Genomic DNA, 24,447 nt, shown 5'->3' with positions numbered 1-24,447 from the left:
TGTTTCTTGCATGTCTTTTGTTTCTGGTTGGTTTAACTTAATCCTAATAATCACATATCTATCCTTTCAGAGGCCATCGCTTATCCAGGGTCACTGGCCACTACTCCGGACAGTTTCTACCGTGTCTTGTTCGCGTTACCTTGAACTGTTCTTCAGAGATGATTAGTACAGAATGACTGCCCTGCATCTCCGGGGCTTTAGCGAGATCACGAGACACTTCAAATGGCTCAGGGAGTGGATTCCCTCGTCCATCCAACACTGCAATCGATACCACAGGGGCTCGGTGCATCAGCTGAATTTCTTTACCTAAATTTGAGATGGAGGAGTAAAGCAATCAATGATTTCCATTACAGAGTGTAGAATGGATCATTAGGTGGAATTAAAACGCAGCAGTGTAATCTGGGTTAACATACAGCAAGAACTTTGACTAATCTGAATCTCCATTGAATCGACAGCACCAGAGGCCATTAGGTCCACCTGGTTAATAAATTATTCTCCACACAAGCCTCCTCCCACCCTACTCATTTATTCCTGTGTTGTCTTCCCAAGCCTCCTTAATTGCATCAGTGCTCTCTGCTTCATCCATTCCAACTGGCAGCTAGTTCCATATTCTCATACACTCTTAAATAGAGGAAATTCCTCCTAATTTTTTTGTTTGATCTGTTATGGTTATATTATATTTATCATCACTTGTTCTGAAATCAAATGGAAACAGTTTCAATAGGATGGATGTGGAGAAATGATCAGAACTTGAACCTCTATCAGGTCTCTTTTTGGTCTCCACTTATCCAGGAGCAGACAGGCCATTTTTGAATTAAGAGTTTGGAAAAAAGAGGGGTGGTGGCGGGGGCAAATCAAAGTGTTGTTAAAGGAAAGCAAGTGAGTGATTGGCTGGTAAATATTTATTTTTCTTTCTTCTCTAAACCAAAACATTAGTTTAACATAAATCAAAGAGCCAGGAAATTGAAGACTCCAATTGGGATATGTCAAAGTAAGTAATTAATAGAACATGAGCAAGCCTCAACTGAGGGCAAATTTCACCAGAGCGCAAAGAAATTTGTGAGGTGAGGGGGAGAGGTGCTACTCAACATATAAAAACCATAAACAATGTTAAATAAGAACTGTGGGCTAAGTTACAGTAAAGACAAAGCATAAAATAAAATTTAATAACATTATTCCCTAGATTAAAATCAGGTAGGCAACCCCTTGGGGAGGAGAAGGAATTTAGAGTGGGAGGGGAAGATCTGTTGTCGTTGTCCATAATCTACCTATGCAATTGATACTCCGGAAGTTCTGCTGGAGTATGAATAGCTAAGGGTTAACTTAAAAAGCTGAAGCAGAGGTAATAATCTCTGGATTATTACTTGTGCCACAAGCAAATTGGCACAGGGTCAATAAGACCATAGTTGAATGCATAGCTCAAGGATGAGTGTGGGAGAAATGGGTTTCAATTCATGGGGCACTGACACCATTACTTGGTAAAGAGGAAGCCGTTCTATTGGAATAGGTTTCACTTAACTGTGCTGGGGCCCGTATCTAGCAAATTGAACAACTCGGGTTGTAGATAAGGCTTTAAACTAAATACTTGGTGGAGGAAAGGTCAGGTGAGAAATTTAGAAAGTTAAAAAGGCACAAGGCAATAGTGCAGGGTATTGATATAGTTAGTTAATGATAACCAGGATGCGAAAGGAAGGGACAGAGGCTGCAAACATAAGAATGCACCAGCAAATGGGTAAGAGTAGGAAAAAATTAAAGGCTCTTTACCTGAATGCACACAACATTTATAAAAAACAAATAGATGAACTGATCTTACAAATAGAAATAAATGGGCATGGTTTGATAGCAATTACAGAGATGTAGTTGCAAGGTGACCACAGCTGGGAATGGAATATTCAGGGTACTTGACATTTCAGGATAGGTAAAAAAGAAAGAGAGAGAGATCAATACAGCAGCGAGAAATGATCTTGGCTCGGAAGATCAAGATGTAGAATCAGTTTAGGTGGCGATAAGAAGAGGGGGTGGGGGGGGGGAAGATATCACTGGTGGGAGTAGTCTATAGGCCCCCTTACTGGAGCTGTAGGCAGAGCATATATCAAATAACAGAGGCTTGTAAGAAAGGTACTACGATAACTGTAGATGCCTTTAACTTTTGCATAAATTAAACAAATCAAACTGGAAAGGTAGTCTTCAGAATGGGTTCAGCAAGTGAAAATTTGGGAGAGTTTATTATAACAATGTTTTATGAAGCCAATAGGAACTTATGCAGTGAGAAAAGATTAATAATAAGCACATAAAGGGTCCTTTAGGAAAAAGAGCGATCATAAGCTGAATGTGAAATCCAAGTTAAGTGAGAGAAACTTAGGTCTGAAACTTAGTGTCTTAAACTTAAAGGTAATTACAAAGGTATGAAGTTAAGTTGACGAAAGTGGGCTGGGAAATAGGTTTAAAGGTAAGGCAGTTGATTAGCTGTAGCAGACATTTAAGGAGATACTTTGTAATTCCCAGATATAGTCCACTGAGAAAGACAGACAGAGAATGATAAAGCATTCGTGGTTAACTAAGTATGGTATCAAATTGTAAGCAAATGCTTACAAATATTACGAAGATTAGTGATAGGCCAAGACTGGAAAATTTTAAGAAATCTGAAAGGATGATTAAAAATTAATAGTTGGAGAAAATGGGTTATGTGCAAATAGCAAAAATTATAAAAAAAACAGTAAGAACTTCTAAGTATGGAAAAAAAAAGTTGAAGTAAATGTTGGTTCCTTAAGAGGATAAGACTGAGAAATTAATGATGGGAAACAAGGAAAGAACAGAGACTTTGAACAAGTATTTTGCATCCTTCTTTAGGGTAGAAGACACAAAAAGAATCCTAATAATCAAGGCCAAAAAAAAAAGGCAATCATCACTGGAGAAAAAGTTCTTGGCAAACTAATGGGACATAAGACTGACAAGTCCCATGGACTTGATGGTCTGTATCCTAGGGTCTAAAAGGAAGTGCTGCATTGGTTGTGATCCTCCAAAATTCTCTAGATTCTGGAAAGGTCCCAGTGGTTTGGAAATGTAATGCCCTGTTCAAGAAAGGAGGGGGACAAAGCAGGAAGCTACAAGCCAGTTAGCCCAATATCTATAAATTGGGAAAATGTTAAAACCTACTATTAAGGAAGTAGTAGCAGGGCTTTTGGAAAATCATATTACAATCATAGAGTCAACATGGTTTTACCAAAGGGAAAGCCTGTTTGATAAATTTAACAGAGTTCTTTGATGATGTAACAAGCAGAATGGATAAAGGGGAATGAATAGATAAAGTGCATTTGAATTTCCAAAAGGCATTCGATAGGGTGTTGCAGAAAAGGTCACTGAACAAGGCAAGAGCTCATGATTTTGGGGAGGGGAGTGGGGCGGGAATAAATTAGCACAGACAGACAGAGGATTGGTTAACTAACAGGAAAGATTCAGCATAAATGGATCATTTTCAGGTTAGCAAATCATAACAGGGATCAGTGCTGGGGCCTCAACCATTTACAATCTCCAGAAAAAAAACATAAGATAGATGGGAAAGGAGGACAATGTCTCCCAATGGGTACATAAATTATGAAATCTATATTTGTCTGTGTGTGGAGGTGTGGAGCCATGGTAATTTTGCACCTGTGGGGGCGACCTCTGGTTGACTGGGGATTGTAACATTTAAAGTGCAGCATGTACCAAGTCTGGATACAGCAAATTCTAACCAGGAACAGGGCAGCGTTCTGTTGGAAGTTAGTAACAGGTCATATCAACCAATTCAAGGAGCAGAGAGTAAGCAGTCTCTCGGGAGCAGACGAAGAGGAGGGTTGGTTCCATGCAGCTGAAGGGCTTCATGCTGCTGAGACCGAGGCTCAGAGGCACCCAGGGGCAGTGTCATCTCAGTGAAGCTGGCAGCTGGGACAAAGGAAAGCCGAGGTGTGGGGGTTGGGGGTGGGGTTCCTGCTGGAGAGCTGGAATCGTGTCAGTAACTAGATGCTGGGGTGCAGCCATATGAAAAGATTGAGCAATTGGAAGGCAAGCAGTCATTGGGGCGTCTGAGTTGCAATGGCTTTTGAGGGAAATCAGAAGCTAGATCTTTGAAAGACAGGAGCTGAAATCCTTCAGGAGGAAGGCAGAGTTAAGGAATTTTTGTGACTCACTGACATCTGGGTTGGTTACTGAGAAATTTTGGGGACCTCCCTTGGTTGTGTCTGCCATTTAACATGTAGTTTGTGGTTTGTGCAACTATTCATGTTTACCTTATTAATTCTGGATGTTAGAGTATAATATGGATAGGTTGGCTTTGCTGACTTTTGTATAGTAAAAATGTTTGTTTGTTTAAAACCTTAGAATCTTGTGGCTTTATTCTTTTAGTAAATACTTGGATTTCAAATTTTGTCTACTTTAACAAAATGGTTAACTGGATCATAAATTTTGGAATCTCGTCCGGGATTGTATCAAAGTTTGGGGGTCTGATCTGGGACCTAGACTGGGATTGTAACATCAGGTTGAGTGAATGGGCAAAAATTTGGCAAAGGGAGTATAATTGGGAAAATGAGAGATTATTAGGAAGAATAGAAAAGCAAAATATTATTTAAAGAGAGAGATTACAAAGAAATCTGAGTGTCATTGTATATGCAGCAATTAGGAAGGCAAATTGAATGTTGGCCTTTATTGCAAGGGTGATGGGAGCAGAAAAGTAGGGAAGTCTTGCTACAACTGTATAGGGTGTGAGACACCGCACCTAGTGTACTGCATTTGTTTTGGTCTCCTGATTTAAGCAGGGATATACTTGCACTGGATTCAGTTCAGAGAAGGTCCATTAGGTTGATTTCTGGGATGAAGGGGTTGTCTTACGAGGAAAGGTTGAGCAGGTTAGGCCTATTCTCACAAAAGTTTAGAAAAACGAGAGGTGATCTTATTGAAACACAAGATTCTGATGGGCCTTGACAGGGTAGATACCAACAGAATTTTCCCTTCACGGTGGAATCTAGAAACGGTCATAGTTTCAGAATAAAGGGTCATCCATTTAAGACATACAAGGAAGAATTTTTTCTCACAAGAGGGCGTAAATCTTTGGAATTCTCTATCCAGAGAGTTGTGGAGGCCGAGCCATTGAATATATTCAAGGTTGAGATAGACAGATTCTTGAATTATAGGGGAGTCAAGGGTATTGGGGAAGAGGTGGGAAAGTGGAGTTGAGGCCCAAATCAGGTCAGCCAGGATCTTATTGAGTGGCAGAGCAGGCTAGAGGGGCTATTTGGCCTACTCCTAATTCTTTTATTCTTAAGCAGAAGAGCCCCAGCTACTCAGTCCTCCAAGAGGATAACTTAGCCATGCAATCAGGTCATTTACACAAAGTTCAGGCACAGTAAACTGCAGATAGTAGGTAGAGCCCATCTCCCCTCCCCACCCTCAACAGTGCCATTAAACACAAAACAAAGTAGTTAAAATTAACTCATGTTCAAGGAAATGAAACTGGCATTTAACTAAGTGTTGTGTCATTAGTCCCAAGGGGAGAAATGCTATCTATGCTCATTGTGATTTGCATAAATATTGATTCCCTCAAGCAAAATTTCACATTTCCACTATTCACCCTGGGCCTGTTCTCTCCAACATTCTCTCTTCTCCACTCCTACCCCTCATTCCCCGCCAAACTAAACCTCGGAAGGAACACAAGCACAACCTCAGGCTAACTATTCCTAGTTTGTCTTCCTCACCACCACCTTACCAGTTTCACCTCCAGAACAGAACAGGTGGAGATTAAGAACTTATCAATATTGGGGAGAGGAAAGAAGAGGGGGAAAAACTGGCACAGTCCCTGTTCATTGCACCACCCTCGCACCAGGAATGGTACCTGTTTAAAGGTGTCAAGATCAATATGAAAACTGCACTCCAAAGTTCTCAGTTAGAAATCCACAGAATAAGAACATTGGAAGAGAAACCATAACCCAATCCATTCAAAAAGAACATTTTTACCTAATGGTGATTCAAGTAATGACCCGGAACCCACTGTCCACAAGAGCGGTAGAGGTGGAAACAATGATTTCAAAAGACAACTGGATGGACACTAATCTGCAGGGCTATGGGGATCAAGCAGGGAACTGGGGCTGACTGGATTGTTCCGCAGGGAGATGGCATGGAGTCAATGCGCTGAATGGCCTCCTTCTTTGCAGTAAATAACTAAGTAAAAAAAGCTATGGGGATAAAATGAAAGCCAGCAAAAGCAAATTATGATATATTAACTTGACTGAGCTCTTTATTGAAGTAATTGAAGTACATATGGACTTTCAAATGACATTTGATAAAATACCACTTAATAGATTTGTTGACAAAGTTAAAGGCCATGGAATTAAAGGGACAAGGACAACATGAATACAAAATTGGTCTCTTTTCTGTTCCTGAGTTAATCCATCACTATTTATTTTCCCACACTGGAGAGAAGTATACAGTGGTGTCTCAAGGGGTCAGTATTAGAGATGCTTTTAAAAAATATATATATTGAATGACAGATCTGGAGTACAGGGCACAATTTCAAAGATTGCAAATGATATGAAACTCAACTGGAGTAAGCAATGAGGAAGCTAGTAACAGGCCACAGCAGGATGTAAACAGACTGGTGAAATGGACAGACACGTGACAGATTCAATTTAAAACAGGAGAAGGGGTGATATATTTTGGTAGGAAGAATAGGAAAGGCAATATAAACTAAAAAGTACAATTCTGAAGGGGGTGCACATACACAAATCTTCAAAGGTGGCAGGTCAGGTTCAGAAGGCTGTTAAAAACATACAAACACCCCAGTATAAATAAGGAAGTTATAAAACAAATGATTAGGCCTGAGTTGGAGTAATGCAGCAAGTTGTGGTGATCTGGAATGCATTGCCTGAAAGGGTGGAGGAAGCAAATTCAATGCGGCTTTCAAAACTTAAATGGTTTGGGCCATGATAATAGGACTTAGATTGAATAAACGATAGTTGAGGAACCGTAAAGTGCAAATCTTACCCAATACTGCCTCTGCGGATTTCTCCGTCCATTTCTCTCTGGATGGAACCTCCAGTGCATAAGCGTAAACAGACCCAGCGTTTGTTCCCGCCCACATTGTTGGGCCATGGTGTGTGGCTAAAAGAGAATAAAAACATTACACACTGAGATGAGGAGCAGACCACTGCAGTGTGACAGCTGCCTGGGAGTGCCAATCTAATGTAGGAAAGAGCACAAGTGAATAAAGTCTGCCTCACATATCAAGCAAGAACAGATCAGCACCAATAAGTCATCTGCCGCCTATCTTGCTCAAGCCAAAATTTTAAAAAAACATCACTACACAATTGCCCTTAGTGAGGCTGGAATTAGACACAAACCAGTGCCAACGAAAGAATCAAATATGAAAATTCAGTGATAATGACACTGTTTTTAAAAAGCTGGTTAATTTAGTCACTGCATTTCTAATTCTTAAAAAAAAATTAAGAGCTTTCAGGTGATTTTTGGTATTTCCATATTTTCTAAATATCGCAAGACACTGCTTGTCCAGTTTCTCAAGTCTGCATGCACTATAACCCAGGATGAGGCAGCAAAAAATATAGCAGCCGACTCCAAGCCTGCACTAATAGTGAGACTCGCCCATTCTGCAATGAGAAATTGGCTGTGAGGTGATGGGGGTGCCAGGCTCCCCAAAACAGTGCAGTTGGGATCAGAGTACTGGGACACAAGCTTGCAGCTCAGCAACAGTGTGATCGCATCCCTCAGTGTGAAGAAAGCACACGACCATAATGGGAGTTATGTACAGGCCTCCGAACAGTAGTCAGGATGTGGGGCACAAGATACACCAGGAGATAGAAAAGGTGTGTAAGAAAGGCAAGGTTACAGTGATCATGGAGGATTTCAATATACAGGTAGACTGGGAAAATCAGGTTGGTAGTGGATCCCAAGAAAAGGAATTTGTGGAGCAGCTTGTGGTGGAGCCCACTAGGGAACAGGCAATTCTAGATTTAGTGATGTGTAATGAGGCAGATTTGATAAGGGAGCTTAAGGTCACTTCCTCCTAAGGTTCCTTCACCTTAAACTCCCAGGCTAAGAATGGGCAAAGAAGTGGCAGATGGAATACAACGTGGGGAAGTGTGAGGTCATGCACTTTGGTAGGAAGAATAGAGGCATAGACTATTTTCTAAATGGGGAGAGAATTCAGAACTCTGGAGTGCAAAGGGACTTGGGAGTCCTAGTCCAGGATTCTCTTAAGGTTAACTTGCAGGTTGAGTCGGTAGTTAGGAAGGCAAATGCAATGTTGGCATTTATTTCGAGAGGACTAGAATATAAAAGCAGGGATGTGCTGCTGAGGCTTTATGAGGCTCTGATCAGATCACATTTAGAATATTGTGAGCAATTTTGGGCCCCATATCTCAGGAAGGATGTACTGGCCCTGGAGAGGGTCCAGAGGAGGTTCACGAGAATGATCCCAGGAATGAAAGGCTTAACATATGAGGAACGTTTGAGGACTCTGGATCTATACTCGATGGAGTTTAGAAGGATATGGGGGGATCTGATTGAAACTTACAGAATACTGAAAGGCCTGGATAGAGTGGACGTGGGGAAGATGTTTCCATTAGTAGGAGAGACTAGGATGCGAGGGCACAGCCTCAGAGTAAAGGGAGACCTTTTAGAACAGAGATGAGGAGAAACTTCTTTAGCCAGAGAGTGATGAACCTATGGAATTCATTGCCACAGAAGGCTGTGGAGGCCAAGTCATTGAGTGTATTTAAGACCGAGATAGATAGGTTCTTGATTGGTAAGGGGATCAAAGGTTATGGGGAGAAGGCGGGAGAATGGGGTTGAGAAACTTAACAGCCATGATTGAATGGCGGAGTAGACTCGATGGGCCGAATGGCCTAATTTCTGCTCCTATGTCTTATGGACAGGCTAACCATTGGATTATGTAGATTAAATAGAAGGCACTGGTGCTTCAACAGTTCCATTTGACCTGACAAAGACAGGATTAGATGCTCTCCCTGCACCAACACCTCCAAAATTACATATCGAAAGCGGTACTCACCATCTCGTAGAAAGGTATCAGCAAAATAAAGGCAGCGCACAACACCCGACAAAGAATCATCGGCAGACCGTGGCTCTATCCTTCTCTGTACTGGAGTCACCTCCACCTCACGTGGACCATCCTGCTCAGCAAGTTGGGCATTTGCTTCTTGGACCTATTGTGATGGAGATGATTAAAATGAAATCCATGTATGCCTTGTTTTGACCATGTCTCAATCTAGTAGAGGACTGACCAATAATTGCTTGAGTTGGGTCGAATGATGACACTGAGTTAAGACCACCACCTGGATATAAAAGTCATATCCTGTTTAAGACCAGATGTAGACCAAGGTTCACATTACATTGCACCACTTGTAATCTGATCAAACTAAGAGGCAATAATCAAATCTTGTGCTATGATTGATTACATTATACTGCACAAGTCACACTCTTGAGAAGCATCACTTATCCACCTGAGAGTGCATTATTGCTGTCTGTTGTAAAAGCATTGAATTAGTGAACACTCAAGTCAGGAAGTGAAACCCAGGTTTAAAGGATCTCCCATTTACACTTTAAAATGGTCTTATTTCACCCCCCACCACCCCACTCCTCCCAAAAATGACACCATCATAGGAAATGGTAAAAATGTGGAAACACTTTCCCATTCTGTCATGGAGCATCTTCAGTCTGACAGCGGGAGCAAAGTTTAAATGTACTTTCAGCTGGAGTGGTAGACTGCATAGATGTATCAGTTTCTGCCTCCCTGGAGCAGTACCTTGCTGGCAGGGCTGCTAGGAGACAGCCGCTTCTTCCCAGACACTCTGCTCTTTCGTATCCTTCGGAATGATTGACGTAATGACTTCTTCAGTGATTTCACACGGGAAAGCGGGCCCTCCATTGCCAGAGAGTCGTTCGGATGTAGTGTGCACCTGTCGATCAAATAAACATCATCAAATTGCTACATTATTGATCTGCAGGAGTGAAAATGTGACAAATCTAGGTGAAGGATAGCAAGATAGAAAAGTAGGAAGGAAATGCTTCAAGATTAAGAGGCAGAAGCATAATGATAAGATTCAACTTTTCTGCAGTAGGTGCGAAATGAGCAGGAAGGGCGTGGAGGTTGATCAGAACAGCAAACACAAGAGAGCTGTCTATAAAACATGTATCCAACAATGCTTCTATCATATGTTCCAGCTAATAGGATGGACTGCAATGGTTCATTGAGTATGTTTCAATAGTTAAACTCAGTTTCAATGTCCATCTTTACTTACTCTAGGGTTCAGCTATATTTCCAACAACCACTGTCTGACATGGAGGGCCTCTTGAACATGTTATTGTAGGGTTGTTGGTCAGGTCCAATCCACCAGTCACCATCCTCAGGGAGGGAGGAAGAATGGCAGACAAGGACAGTGATAAATAAATGCTCAAAGTATGATAAATGATTCATCTGGGAACAGCTTTCAAAAGGAATCCAAATAGGAAACCCAGGAACAAAATTAAGTTGCTCAAATAGTTCATCACTTCCTACAGATACAAAATTCTGAACAGTCCTTTATGACAAGAATGCTTGAAGGAAGGCACCAAGTTATGGAGGTGACTAACTGGCATCAGCAGGTAGTTTTATGCTCTTTCCTAGTTACAGACTGTGTGGCAAGGGGTAGGAGGACCGGAATAATCCCATTTACATGAAGACCCCCAGCACACACCTGGCTAATACTGGCTGCTGTCTGTAGTAATCAAAGACGCCAAAACCATGACTGGTGCCAAATGCCACAAGCTGCCATTCAGTGTGTAGAGTCACTGCTGTCACAGCAGCTGGTGGAATACACTGAACCAGGAAGCTTGGCTGGAAACCAGGGACAAAGCTGACTAGGCCACTTTTTGGGGTCAACCGGTCATGGCCTTTCCATGTGAAACCCTCTCGATCCTGAAGGAGGTCAACTGAAGAGAGGTTTATCTTTTGTTCAGACTTTTCATCATTAAATTCCATAACTAGAACCTGAGAATTAAAAAAAAACACACAATAAAATCAACTTTGTTCAATTACATTTTTAAAGAAAAAACAATTTTTGTCTCAGTGAGGGATGTCAGTGCTTGGAAATTTCTACTACCCAGTTGCGATGACCTTTGTCAGTATCAAGCTCCCGCTTCTGGTGCGCCATGGGTTAGACCTGGGAGAAGCTTTTTCTCCGGAAGAATAATTCCTCAGTGCCAGCTCACCATTAACGACAAGGCAACAGGGTCAATATCCCCAAAACAATCAACCTGTGATCTCGAGCAGGATTATTATTAGGAGCCAGTTTATAAAGGCAGTATTATACTTTGGTCCCAGAGTCTAAGGAAATGATTGCCTGATATGAAGCAATCTTGCAGCCTGAGAGGAATCTTTTAATAGATCAGTCTGGGCTGGATTTGTATACCAGTTCTAATAAATGAAAATTAGAATCAAAGTCTCGTCAATAATTATTTTACATTATTTTTCGTCTCAATACAAATCATCCACAGGTTAAGGCAGCAGCCAGTCCTCTATTTCAATTTTCACAGCCATTAGGAGTACTGACTCTTCAATTTTTCATCCTTCTCAATGAGGTTACGTCGGGATTCTTGGCCTTGAAAGGGTATCCTAACTGAGCAAGCTAAGGAGACTCAAACATCAGAAACAATGGGCCTGATTTTAACTCATTCAAAGCCCACCACTTGCACAAAGTTAAAATCGGATGCAGTGAGTCAATGCCGTAGCCAGCTTACTTCCCAGTCAGTGTGGCTGCAACTTGGCAGCTTACGAAGCAAGGCAAAAAAGACAAATTTTGGTACCTGTCCTGCTGTGCCAGCAACCACCAGCTGGCTGCTGTATTTACACAGGGAAATCTTCTGGATTCCCAGCCTGGGGTCATCACTATAAGGATCAAAGCAGCCAACCTGCAAGAGGGCAGATATCACAGCTAAAATAAATATTGAACCCTTCCCAGACACTTGGATCGGGGACATTGAAAAGTTACTCCCGTGTTCGATTATCCTTTTGAATCTTTCATACAAATCACAAACTTCCACTAAAAGCAGAGATTTCAGCATCGAATTTTGTATGCAGCAGCAGTATCAATTTCAGGCTGGCATTGGATCTGATTACTGGGGTTGAGGGGGTTGCAGAGGGGAGGGCAGATTTTTGTATAGCTACAGAAATAAAGTGCTCTTTGACAAATTGCCCAAATCATTCACTGCATTCTAGATCTGTGCAACACCAAAATTATCAGAGCCTCAACTGGTTTTTAAATCAAATTTATAGATATGATCCAAGGGATTAGCCAATTCTCCATGGTCCTGCCCTCAGGCATCTTGCAAATCCAGATTCAGCAAGTTTCCCTGATGCATTATTAAATTGTAAGAATACATTGAGCCTCTCTGCTGAATTTAACAAGTTTCACTAAGTTTTTACTCAATGTCTCACAATGGCACCTGCTAGGAGTGGATCAATCATCTCAAAGGGCCCATAGGAACAAGGTGCAATGCAGGAGGACATAAGGGTTTTCCTCTTTTTTATTCATTCATGGGATGTGGGCTTCACTGGCTGAGCCAGCATTTATTGCCCATCCCTAGTTGCCCTTGAGAAGGTGCTGGTGAGCTGCCTTCTTGAACCGCTGCGCTCCATGTGGTATAGGTACACCTACAGCGCTGTTAGGAAAGGAGTTCCAGGGTTTTGACGCAGCGACAGTGAAGGAACGGCGATATGTTTCCAAGTCAGGATGGTGAGTGACATGGAGAAGTGGTGATGTTCCCATCCAGGTGGTGGTGTTCCCATCTATCTGCTGCCCTTGTCCTTCTAGATGGGAATGGTCGTGGGTTTGGAAGGAGCCTTGGTGAATTCCTGCAGTGCATCTTGTAGATGGTACACACTGCTGCTACTGTGCATCAGTGGTGGAGGGAGTGAATGTTTGTGGGTGTGATGTCAATCAAGCAGGCTGGTTTGTCCTGGACAGTGTCAAGCTTCTAGTGTTGTAGGAGCTGCACTCATCCAGGTAAGTGGGGAGCATTCCATCACACTCCTGACTTGCGCCTTGTAGATGGTGGACAGGCTTTGGGGAATCAGGAGGTGGGTTACACGTTGCACGATTCCTAGTCTCTGGCCTGCTCTTGTAGCCAGTATTTATATGGCTAGTCCAGTTCAGTTTCTGGTCAATGGTGATCCCTAGGATGTGATAGTGGGGGAATTCAGCGATGGTAATGTCAATGAACGTCAAGGGGCGATGGTTGGATTCTCTCTTGTTGGAGAGGTCATTGCCTGACACTTGTGTGGCACGAATGTTACTTGCCACTTGTCAGCCCAAGCCTCGATATTGTCCAGGTCTTACTGCATTTGGACATGGGCTGCTTCAGTATCTGAGGAGTCTCGAATGGTGAGGTGACCATCAGTGAACATCCCCACTTCTGACCTTATGATGGAAGGAAGGTCATTGATGAAGCAGCTGAAGATGGTTGGGCTGAGGACCTCCTGCAGTGATGTCCTGGGGCTGAGATGACTGCCCTCCAACAACTACAACCATCTTCCTTTGTGCTAGGTATGACTCCAACCAGCGGAGAGTTTTCCCTCGATTCTCATTGACTCCAGTTTTGCTAGGATTCATTGATGCCACACTCCGTCAAATGCGGCTTTGGTGTCATGGGCAGTCACTCTCACCTCGCCTCGGGAGTTCAGCTCTTTTGTCCATGTTTGAGTAACGAGATCAGGAGCAGAGTGGCCCTGGCGGGACCCAAACTGGGCGTCAGTGAGCAGGTTATTGCTAAGCAAGTGTCGCTTGTGAGGATACTTTAATATACCACCCAGTCTAATCCCCTTTTTTTGATCACTCCAATAACCTTTATTATCTTACCAGTTTAATTCTACCTCTCCCCCTCACTCCCCAAACTCCACTGCTCCCTGTTCTGTTTCCTTCCCACCTGACATTTATCAAAACACAAGAGGACGCCTGTTCACAATACTGGTCACTAGGGGATGCACCATCATGTCCTGAGAGGACACTGCTCATCCATGTCTCCTCCCTTCTGTACTGTGGTAGGAATATTGCACAGCAAGAGAATTTAATTTGCCTCCTACCAGCCTCCACTGCACATTAACTGACACTTCCCAGAGCACTAGACAGCCACTTACTGTTGAACCAGAGAATGTTACCTTGCGGAATGGAGGCCACTCCTCTTCCCCGGACTGTGGAAAACCCTCATTGTGGTCTGCCTCCGTTTGGAAAATATTTGCCGTGGTCAGTTTGTAAAGAGGTTTCAGCGACACACCGGATGCATCCCAGAACCGCACTGTCCCATCCTCATGCCTGACAGCAAAAGGAGCAATGAGTGAATTGTGCCCTCATTTGATGGCTGCACTGGCTGTTCATCCAAGGTAAAGATCAGATTTACCCTAAGAAATTGGCAATTACTTCTTTCTACCCTCGTGTCTCACCACATCAGGTCAGACCAAAACAGGAAATTCAGAAGGGCACAGGTTCACAATTCCCCAGGCATCAGATTTAGAATAAATTTAAAACAATTTTGCTCCTTTCCCAATTAGGAGTGGCTGAGAATAGCTCATGGCCAGATCATAGCACTGACCCAACAGCCAGGGCAACAAGTAATTTTTACAAAGAAAAACTGATACTTATCCAACCAGTTTTCTCCTCCCTTCCCTGAATTACAGGTTTGGGTTCAGCCTGAGCTCTGGTATCTCAGCCATTAGTGTGTAAGTTAGACAACTATTTGACAACAGGAAATCTCACCGACGAGCCGACAACAAATCTCACGCGACATCTGCATACATCTTCAAAGGGAGTCACTAGATAGTAATCAAAGAGCAACAACCCCAGCCGATGGTCTTTGTTTTCTCTATTCCTGAAGAGAGGCATGGGATCCAAATGTCATTTGGCTGAGATCAGCTAAACAGACAAAAGATCAAACTGGGACCTTCTGTAGCAGAGATACACTGTCACTAATTTTACCCATTGAGCCATCAAAGGAACTTGTAACTTATTCCAAACAATGTTTGAGGCTGACAGCTCAGTATTGTGCTGGGTGTGCACTGCACTGACAGAACTGCCAACTTTCAGGAACTTCTGAGGAACAAAAGGGACCTTGGCGTGTGTGTCCATAGATCTCTGAAGGCAGAGGGGCATGTTAGTGGGGTGGTGAAAAAGGCATATGGGACACTTGCCTTTAACAATCGAGGCATAGATTACAAAAGTAGGGAGGTCATGTTGGAGTTGTATAGAACCTTGGTGAGGCCACAGCTGGAGTACTGTGTGCAGTTCTGGACGCCACATTATAGGAAGGATGTGATTGCACTGGAGGGGGTGCAGAGGAGATTCACCAGGATGTTGCCTGGGATGAAACATTTAAGTTATGAAGAGAGGTTGGATAGACTTGGGTTGTTTTCGTTGGAGCAGAGAGGACTAAGGGGCGACCTGATCGAGGTGCATAAGATTTGAGGGGCATGGACAGGGAACAGCTGTTCCCCTTAGTTGAAGGGTCAGTCACAAGGGGACATAAGTTCAAGGTGAGGGGCAGGAGGTTTGGGGTGGCGGGGATGTGAGGAAAAACTTTTTTACCCAGAGGGTGGTGATGGTCTGGAATGCACTGCCTGGGAGGGTGGTGGAGGCGGGTTGCCTCACATCCTTTAAAAAGTACCTGGATGAGTACTTGGCATGTCATAACATTCAAGGCTATGGGCCAAGTGCTGGTAAATGGGATTAGGTAGGTCAGGTGTTTCTCACATGTCGGTGCAGAGTCGATGGGCCGAAGGGCCTCTTCTGCATGGAGAAATTCTGTGATTTCAGATGCAATATTAAACAAAGGTCCTGGCTGCCCTTTCTGGTGGATACAAGATTCACGTGTCATTCTTCAAAAGATCAGGAGCTTGACAAGTGTCTTGGTCAACAATAATCGTTTAACGGAAACAGCAAAAATGGATAAGTTGGTTATTCACTTGATGTTTGTGGGCCTTGCTATGGGAAAACTGACTGCCACATTTCCCTGCATAACTTTTACTCCATTTCAAAAATAACCTATTGGTTGTAAAGCACTTTGATTCATTGAACATGTGATAAATACAAGTTACTTTTACTTCTTTCAGTAGCCACTGAAAATTAGTCTGAGCAACAGGGAATTTAGATTATGGCTTATGGTAGATAGAACTCAAACCAGCACTACACAGCTGTTTCATTATAAAAAATTTGAATTTCCTTCCTCTTTCCGATGCATCCCCTGCAGTGCTAATAAGCCCTCGAGTAACTTGTGAATTAGCCAAGTTTATTCAGAACCTTGTTCGGTCTAGTCAAACAAAAAAACAAAAAAAGCCAACTTAAATTTTGCTTCAAATGCTAGAACAAAACCCAAGGATGGGGGAAAAGGGATAGTTACGTGAAAGTTGGTTCTTTCACTAAAGAACAGGAATATTTAACGTTTGTTCCAGCAGAACAACATTAAGTAATTGCAGCAGCCAAAGGACTTTCCAAAAATAATTTGCATCACTCATGCAGTATGACTGTAAATCAAAGGAAGATGGAACAAGCAATGTTGTCAGCTAACCTGGAGGAAACACTTCAGTTTTTATAGTTACAATCTGGCATTCAAGGGCTTTCAAATAATCAGTCCAGGCTCAGTAGGTAGCACCCAGGCCGAAGGTTGTGGGTTCAAGTCTTGCTCTAGATTTCAGTACAAAAATTAGGCTGCCCTCCAGTGTAATGATGAGCGGAGTGATGTGCTATTGGGGGTGCCAATCTTCAGATGATCTGTTAAACCAAAATCTTGTCTGCTCTCTCAGATGGATATAAAAGATCCCATGGCCACCATTTCTAAGGGCAGCAATGGAGTTATGCCTGCTGTCTTGGTCAATATTTACCCCTCATTTAACATCAGCAAAACAGGAAATCAGGTCATCATATTGCTGTTTGTGGGAGCTTGCCTTAGGAAATATGGCAGTCAATTTGCACATGATACAACTGAGATGACACTTAAACATCAAGTACAATGCCAGTTTGCTTCATTTAAGGATTTTAGTAGCAACTCCCAAATCTGTATGAAATGAAATAGGCATGAAAAATCCCTTACCCAGTTAAAAGTAGCCCTTTATGGACAGGTTCTGGAGCCAGATTCTTCCCACCATTAATTGGCCACTCCTAAAAAATACAGATTAGTATTAAACACACTTACTGTATTACCAAGTACATAAGGAGCTGACTGAAGGCAAAATGGCACTTCGAGGTTGTCAATTAAAGATGGAAACCACCTTACCCAATAAATTATGGCTAGGTACAAGGCAGACTTCTGATTTGTGCAGTTTTAAGAAAAGAGGCATTTCAATGAGCCAAAAATACCTAACGTTCTGTAATCCCATGACATAAAAGAACAGCACGATATTTAACCATAAACCAGCAAAGCATCCCTTGTTGGCAGCCCAGTACCATTGCTCCACATCTTTCAGTACTCTACGCTAACTTGTGAACATCACCGCTGCCTCCAGTTGCCATTTGCAAAACCATCTAACAACTTCTAAGAAAAAAATATACTGGGTTGCAGTAGTTGGTCTTGGTATTGAGTGCTCAAATTATCTTTGGACACACGAGGTTATGACAATAATGACATCAGCAGGATAATAAAACGTCTGTGCAATACCCAAATGACCTTCTGCCTCAGTTACTCACCACTGTTGAATGCTGAGGGTTCTGCTGCTTCCCTGCACAGACGATTCTCTCCCAAAGCTTGACTGGGATATTGGAAATGTGATAGGAACACGTGATGGCAGAGGAATGAAGTGGTGCGAGGTATGGAGGAGTAATGGTGGGCCAACCTGGAGTCTGTAGGTCCACTGCCACCAGTTCTTCCTCTACTAGCACTAGAAGAGCTCTAGGGTTGTCATACTCTGTTCAAAGGAAACAAAGTAAGTACTTCAAAAATCACTATCTGCATTGGTATGAAATACAGAAACAAGAAAAGATGACGAGTCACTAACATTTTACAACTTGTTTTGGAGCAACTGTGCTTCGAAGCATGAATTGATACATTAAATTGCAACTTCAATGAACTTTCAGCTTTCACCAATAGCAGATGCTTTATTAAATACTCTGGCACACAAATGACAACCTAGAATTTTTATGGGAAACATACTATAATTTATATTAAAAATGCACAATGCAATATGTCTTTCCTTTCAACGAGGACATTGGGTTTCCCAGGCCAGCCACAAACAATATTCTTGTGTTTAGCCTCTGTTTCCAGTCTCCCTCCTGCTTACGTTAAATTTCTATTGTCCTGCTAACTCCATTCCAACACAATGTCAGAACATCACACTGGCCTGGGGAACACTCTCCTCAGAGAAATATGGTTTCCACTCACTGCAGAATGTGGAAATGGACAGCCCAAAATTCCACTGCAGGCAAATAATCCGCATCACTCCTAAGGTTCCAACTGCTTTACAGTGCAGCACACTGCACCACTAGCTTAACTTTCTCCTATCCAAAATATAGGCATTGAGCAGCAAACTACATCCAAGTTAAGAGAGAGCAATACCTTGCTCAGGGTCTATATTATGCACTGTGAAGAAGTCTATCACTCGTGAGGTGAAGTCCAGCGTTACTTGGACCTTGCCCTGCATTATGGTGATGCAGTGCCTATCCCCATAGCTGGCTCTTGGCATTCCACCACTGAAGATTACAAAAGGGCTCCTGGAGAGAAGCAAATACAAAACAATTAAACAAAAGAATGACATAGTACATCTCCCAAACAAACAGACCGCCCAATATAACAATGCACTGAAGTCTCCCATCTGTTGCACAACAAAGCATGGAACAAGACCAAATTGGCAAGATCTTCTTCTGCACTGTCTCTGCTGAGCTAGCCAAGGCAGTGGAGGGACAGTGGGGGTGGAAACTTGCAAGGGTTGCTAATGTTTGCACAGTGACTCCTTCCAGAAAATGTGCACAGGTGCATTTCAGGCATGGGCAGACTTAATTGGGATGCCCTGCCGAGGTATTGCCTGGCCTCATACAAGGAGGATAACCCCATGGGCAAGCAGCACCAGACAGCATGAACCAATCCCTACAGGAGAACAGGGGATAAAGGGGAAGAACAACAAACATTTATTCAGCTGCTTAAAGACAGAATAATTGGTCTGCACAAGCATGAGACTTGCCAAAGATAATACCCATGTTGGCACAGTGCCACAGAACAAATGTGTATCTTGCTTCTTCCCAGTCTTTAGGAAGGGGAGACAATGCAAGCATGCAAGAGAATAAGCGTCACTGTAGGATTTGTGTTATAAGTCAAAAGATGCTTGCCCTGTTTCTGATGTTCTCCAAAGAATTTTGTTGATGGCTTTGCAGGGGAACGGACCTAAGAGAGGAAAGAGAAAAATTACTGAGAAAATGTGCCAAAAATTTGCAAATATTCTAATGATCATCTAGTAATAGAATCATCCCCAGTGTGGCAAAATTCTTTCAAGAGTGCTTTCAAAGTTCTCAGAATAAGGGTAAAAAATCTTGTGTCAAAAGATACTTTAATTCACTGACTTTCTAACCTAGCTTGTGCCCCTCCCCTTGGAATCAGCTGGAGTGAGTGAAAAACCAAGCCTCATGTCTGCTCAGGGCTATTGTGCTTCTAAGCTGGGGTTATTTGTAGTTACAGCTGTGCAGGCCACCCACAATGAGGCTAGACACGGAACTGTGGGATAGAGAATTACTCACATGAAGTATTTTTTTTAATAAAAAAGAGTCCAGAAGCCTAGGCAAAGGAATGAAGATTCACCAGAGGAAATGGCAAAAGCATACAAAATAGGAGAAGTAGGCCATTCGGCCCCTTGAGCCTGCTCAGTCAGTCATTCAATAAGATCATGGCTGATCTGTTTGTGTTTCAAATTCCACATTCCCATCTACCTCCATTAACCTTCAATTTCCTTGCCTAACAAGAATCTATCTACCTTTGCCCTAAAAATATTCAATGACCCCGCCTTCAGAGGCAGTGTGTTCCGGATTCACATGACCCTCAGAAAAAATATTCTCCTCTCTCCTAAAAGGGCAATGCCTAATTTTAAAACTGTGCCCCTAGTCCTGGACTCACCCACAAGAGGAAACATCCTTTCAACATCCACTTGGTCAATACCATTCAGGATCTTATACACTTCAGTCAAGTCGCCCCTCACTCTTCTAAACTCTAAAGAACTCTAAAGAAGCCCAATCTGTCTAACCTTTCCTCATAACCCACTCATTCCAGGTATTAATCTAGCAAACCACCTGAATCACCTCCAACACATTTACATCCTTCCTTAAATAAGGAGACCAAAACTGCATAAAATATTGAGATGTGGTCTCACCAATGCCACGTATAACTAAAGCATAACATCTTTACTTCTTTATTCAGTTCCTCTCATATTAAAAGGATAGCATTCCATTAGTTTTCTTAATTATTTGCTGTACCTGCATACTAACTTTGTGACTCATGCACTAGAACACCTAGAGATCTCTGCACCTCGGAATTCTGCAGCCATTCTCCATTTAAGTAATACTCTGCTTTTTTATTCTACTTGCCAAAATGAAGAACTTCACATTTTCATATGAGGAATTAGAAGTAGTCACTAGATGGTGCTAAATCAGATTTATAAATGACCAACTTAAAAGGACTGGAAGACAACGATTAAAAGGTTGCACAATTTTTAGGCTCTGGGAAATTACTGAAGAAGCGTGTACTGAGAGTTTAGGAAAACAAAAGGAATGAGCGCAGTAAATAACACTTAGTCATCCAGTTCCAGTTAGATAAATGGGGCAGGGAGTACAAATGTATTCAACAAAATAATAGAAATGTTGACCTTAGAGTAGAAAAGTTACTTTGCAAGAAATATAGGAAGTCATTAATCAAACTGGCAGAAATATTTTTCTACATTGAGTATTTGATCCACTGGGAACCCTATTACAACAGAGCAGTGAATGAAACATATGCAATGAAACAGTTTGTGGAGTGTTCCAATACTTGAAAGTCATCCGGGAAAGCTGAAGGAATTAACATTGATCCCCTGTGGCCGCTATCTCAGTGCTATAGCTGCACAGTCCAAGTGGTGAGGACACACACTTTTCAGTAACACCTTTCACAGGCATTCAGCCACCAAAAACACTTCTCCCTTCATGCGCACACTCTCCCAGGAGCACAAATGCAATAAACGAATCTTGATCACGCCAGCATGGTTTTCAAACATGAAGCTGTACTCATGTTTTCGAAACTAAAGAAAATGAGCTACAGAAAAAGGTGAGGGAATTTGCTGACTTTTAAATAACAAAATGAAGTCTGAAAGTTATAGGAAAAAGTGCTGCTGCAGTACTTTTCTACAAAAAAACTTGTAGAATAAGTTAGTAGGAAAGACCATTACAATGTACTATATATTGCCAGGTTTTATGGAATTAGATTCACTTCCACAGGCATATGGTGAAAGTCGGGTGGTGGGGTGGAAAGCAGTCAAAAAAATTTTGGACAAAGTGGCCAGTTTCTACTCCAAAAACCCTTCATATCCCAGGACACATTTCCACTGTTGGTGCCTATTTCAGCAAAACTAGTTACTTTTGCAAAACAGCATTTTGCTTCCCATTAAAAAGCTGCCTCTGAGCATAACCAGCCTGAAACAGGGAATTGTCAAGTGGATGGGAATCACATTTTCACTCTATGGAGGACAGCAAAAGACATTGCTTCCAAGAAGTGGTTTCCTCTTGTTAGTTTTCAGCCTCACCCAACAGCCCCTCTCTGTAAAGCTCATCTGCCCAAGACTGAATCATTCACCTATTCCTGTGTAGAGCAGGGCCAGCCACGGAGAATGGCAGCAATCCCCAGCTTTCCGATGGAAACATTTAAAGCTTTTTATACCTCCTCCCCCTCAGTCTCAAAACCAGTTCACACCATTTAGTCATTAATGCAGGACTTCAACGTAATCTGTGTGCTATTTATTCAAGCCTGGAGTTAGAGTCTTCTACAACATTCCCAGCCTCAGAAGATGAGCAAGACAAATAGATGTAAAACAATTGATTCCCCCATAAACTGGATTTCCATAACATGCAAAAATCAAACTGTGTGTCTGCACCTTATGCTGGTGTACTCACCGTAAGGGACAGAGATGGTGAGGGGTTGGATCTTGCACCTTGCACTGTTCACTGGCCACACCATGTAGCCTCCATCACTATGGGAGCTGACAAACGTCCTGCTGCTCCTCTCCCAGCTTATGCTCTCGAGCTGCTATGGGATAACAACCTTAATCATTATCCAGCATCATGCATTTCACAACACTGTGCCAACAGGCCTCATTCTGACACTTACCAAGCCATACAATAACTTAACCTCAGGTTTGCTTCCCTCTCTTTTCCAAGTTACCTGATCTCTCTCATCCAGGACATTATAGAGCACAATTGGCTTCAACACTAGCAGGGTGGTTTGGTGGCGGTGGAAGAGAAAGAGAAAGAAGAATTAAGGCAAAAAAAAAAATCCCTGCTCTTGATTTAGTAGTTAATAGGTTACTAGGCCTCCAAGGGGAGGGGCATTGTTACATGATTAGTTAAACAGTTCAGGTAGATGAATAAGGAAGACAATGAAGTTTAAGATCCAACTAGAAAAAGGAAAAGTCAGTACAAAAACAAGACTAGTTTGGAATAGGGCAGGTTTTGAAAAGTTGAGTGGACTAACCAGGTGAGGACAGGGGGAAGAAATCTACATAGAGGACTTGAGCATCAGTGGCATCCCTTTTTTAAAAAAAAAACTGCAAAAAGTACAAGGGAAAGGAAACAACTCGTACTTTTAGGATGCCATAGACAAATAGAATCAACCATGGTCTACAGGGACAATATGAACATAATAACGAGAAAATTAAAGAGAGAAAGAGAGGTCAAGGATATAAGGAACACTAAGAGGGATGAGGGTTTATTTATTTATTTTTTTCAAAACACCAAAATTTGATTCAAGTACGCCAGTAAAGAGAATTGCTAAGTGAGGGGATTGTCAATTTGTAGATCTTCTTATCGTGTCCACGGACAGTCTATACATGGCCCAGCCAGAACTGGACACATTTTTGTGCCTTGTTGTTGAATTCGGCAGGATCTGCAACAGTGCAGGGTTCCTCTAGCGATAGGCATTGCAGGAGATGTTGCATAGTCTGTGGCTCAGTTCCACATTCACAAGTTGTCGGGCTGGTTGTATATCCCTATTTGCTTAGTGACACCTTTGAACGACCTACACCAGTCCTAAGTCTGTTAAGGCACTTCCAGGTTGCCCAGTTGCAATTAGCTCCTGCGGGATTTGTAGATAATAAATTGTAAAGTATTTATTAAACACTTATACATCAGTCTTACTAAAAAAAGAGAATATTTGAGGGGAGGCAAATCCTGAATAGATCAAGTGCATGGGACCAATTTTATGAAGGATGAAAGGAAAATTTTAGGCTAGGTTGTTCTTTAGCCAAACAATATGTCAAGGCCTGATAGGATACATCCTAGCACCCAGGGGAAGAGGAGGCATAAAACTGCTGAGGTCTCAGAGAAGATATCCCAGGGCTTTCGAGTGTGGTTGGATGCAAAGCTGGGAGGGGCCAATGCAGTACTCTCTTTAAAGAAGGGAGAGCGAGCTGTACCATTGCCATCTTTAAGAACTGGGTGCGCTGTTCATGTGCCAGCAGATTATTCCTTCATGCTTCAACTTGCATTTATATATTGATTTAATATAGTAAAATGCCCCGTGCTTCACAGGAGAGTTCAGATAAAAATTGACACTCGAAAGGGAGAAACATTAGGACAGGTGACTAAAAGCTTCAAAAAAGTGTGTCATTTTTTCACAAAAGCACAATACTGCAGGTGCTGGAAATACTTAACAGCTCAGGTAGTATCCGTGGAGAGATAGGGTTAATATTGCAGGTCGATGGCCTTTCATCCCCAGAACTGGAAGATGTTTTAATATCTATTACATCTTTAACAAGTACAGAGGCAAGAAAAGTGGGGAGAGGAGAGGCCCATAATAGGGTGGAGGGTAGGAGTGCTTAAGTGACAAGAGGGATGATGTTGCAAGGCAAAAGGGGATGGTACTGGAGCAAATAAAAAAGTTTAACTATGTTAAAGGTGCTACATAAATGCACATTGTTGATGTTGTCCACAGGCTGTGGGAGGACTAGGATTTCAAACTCTGAATGTATTCTTAAGTTTGATCACAAGACTTGCACTCAACCATCTACCCAACATTCCTATCCTTGCAACCCAACTTTTGGGAAGCAAGACAAATCTGAGTCTGAAGCATCCCTAAATATTTTATATTATGTCCCAAAGACTCTTCTCCAGGGTTGCTCTCAGTTTCCAGGAAATTAATCTTCAAATCCTGGCGACTCCAGGAGCGTAAGAGGGGGTTGGTACCCCAGGAAAGGCCTCAAGTACA

The 24,447-nt window shown here is 42.3% G+C and overlaps 1 protein-coding gene across 2 annotated transcripts in view; it reads right to left on the bottom strand.

The window, feature by feature from the left end:
• Window positions 1-24,447, bottom strand: part of llgl1 (LLGL scribble cell polarity complex component 1) — a 108,984-nt gene that overhangs the window by 13,457 nt on the left and 71,080 nt on the right. The window contains exons 7-18 of one of the 2 annotated variants that reach the window (XM_078558414.1): window positions 22,140-22,272; window positions 19,341-19,395; window positions 18,574-18,728; window positions 17,709-17,926; window positions 17,116-17,183; window positions 14,195-14,348; window positions 11,845-11,949; window positions 10,737-11,029; window positions 9,806-9,959; window positions 9,053-9,206; window positions 7,012-7,128; window positions 140-306 (exon numbers count right to left, since the gene is read on the bottom strand). In XM_078558414.1, coding sequence (XP_078414540.1) covers window positions 140-306; window positions 7,012-7,128; window positions 9,053-9,206; window positions 9,806-9,959; window positions 10,737-11,029; window positions 11,845-11,949; window positions 14,195-14,348; window positions 17,116-17,183; window positions 17,709-17,926; window positions 18,574-18,728; window positions 19,341-19,395; window positions 22,140-22,272 — 1,773 coding nt within the window. The remainder of the gene's footprint in view (window positions 1-139; window positions 307-7,011; window positions 7,129-9,052; window positions 9,207-9,805; window positions 9,960-10,736; window positions 11,030-11,844; window positions 11,950-14,194; window positions 14,349-17,115; window positions 17,184-17,708; window positions 17,927-18,573; window positions 18,729-19,340; window positions 19,396-22,139; window positions 22,273-24,447) is intronic. The other variant, XM_078558413.1, reaches the window with a different exon arrangement.

This window comes from Cetorhinus maximus, chromosome 15 (assembly GCF_964194155.1).
Source record: "Cetorhinus maximus chromosome 15, sCetMax3.hap1.1, whole genome shotgun sequence".
Taxonomy (NCBI): domain Eukaryota; kingdom Metazoa; phylum Chordata; class Chondrichthyes; order Lamniformes; family Cetorhinidae; genus Cetorhinus; species Cetorhinus maximus.
The sequence above is the reverse complement of the archived record's forward strand: the minus strand, read 5'-3'. Positions and strand labels throughout refer to the sequence as shown.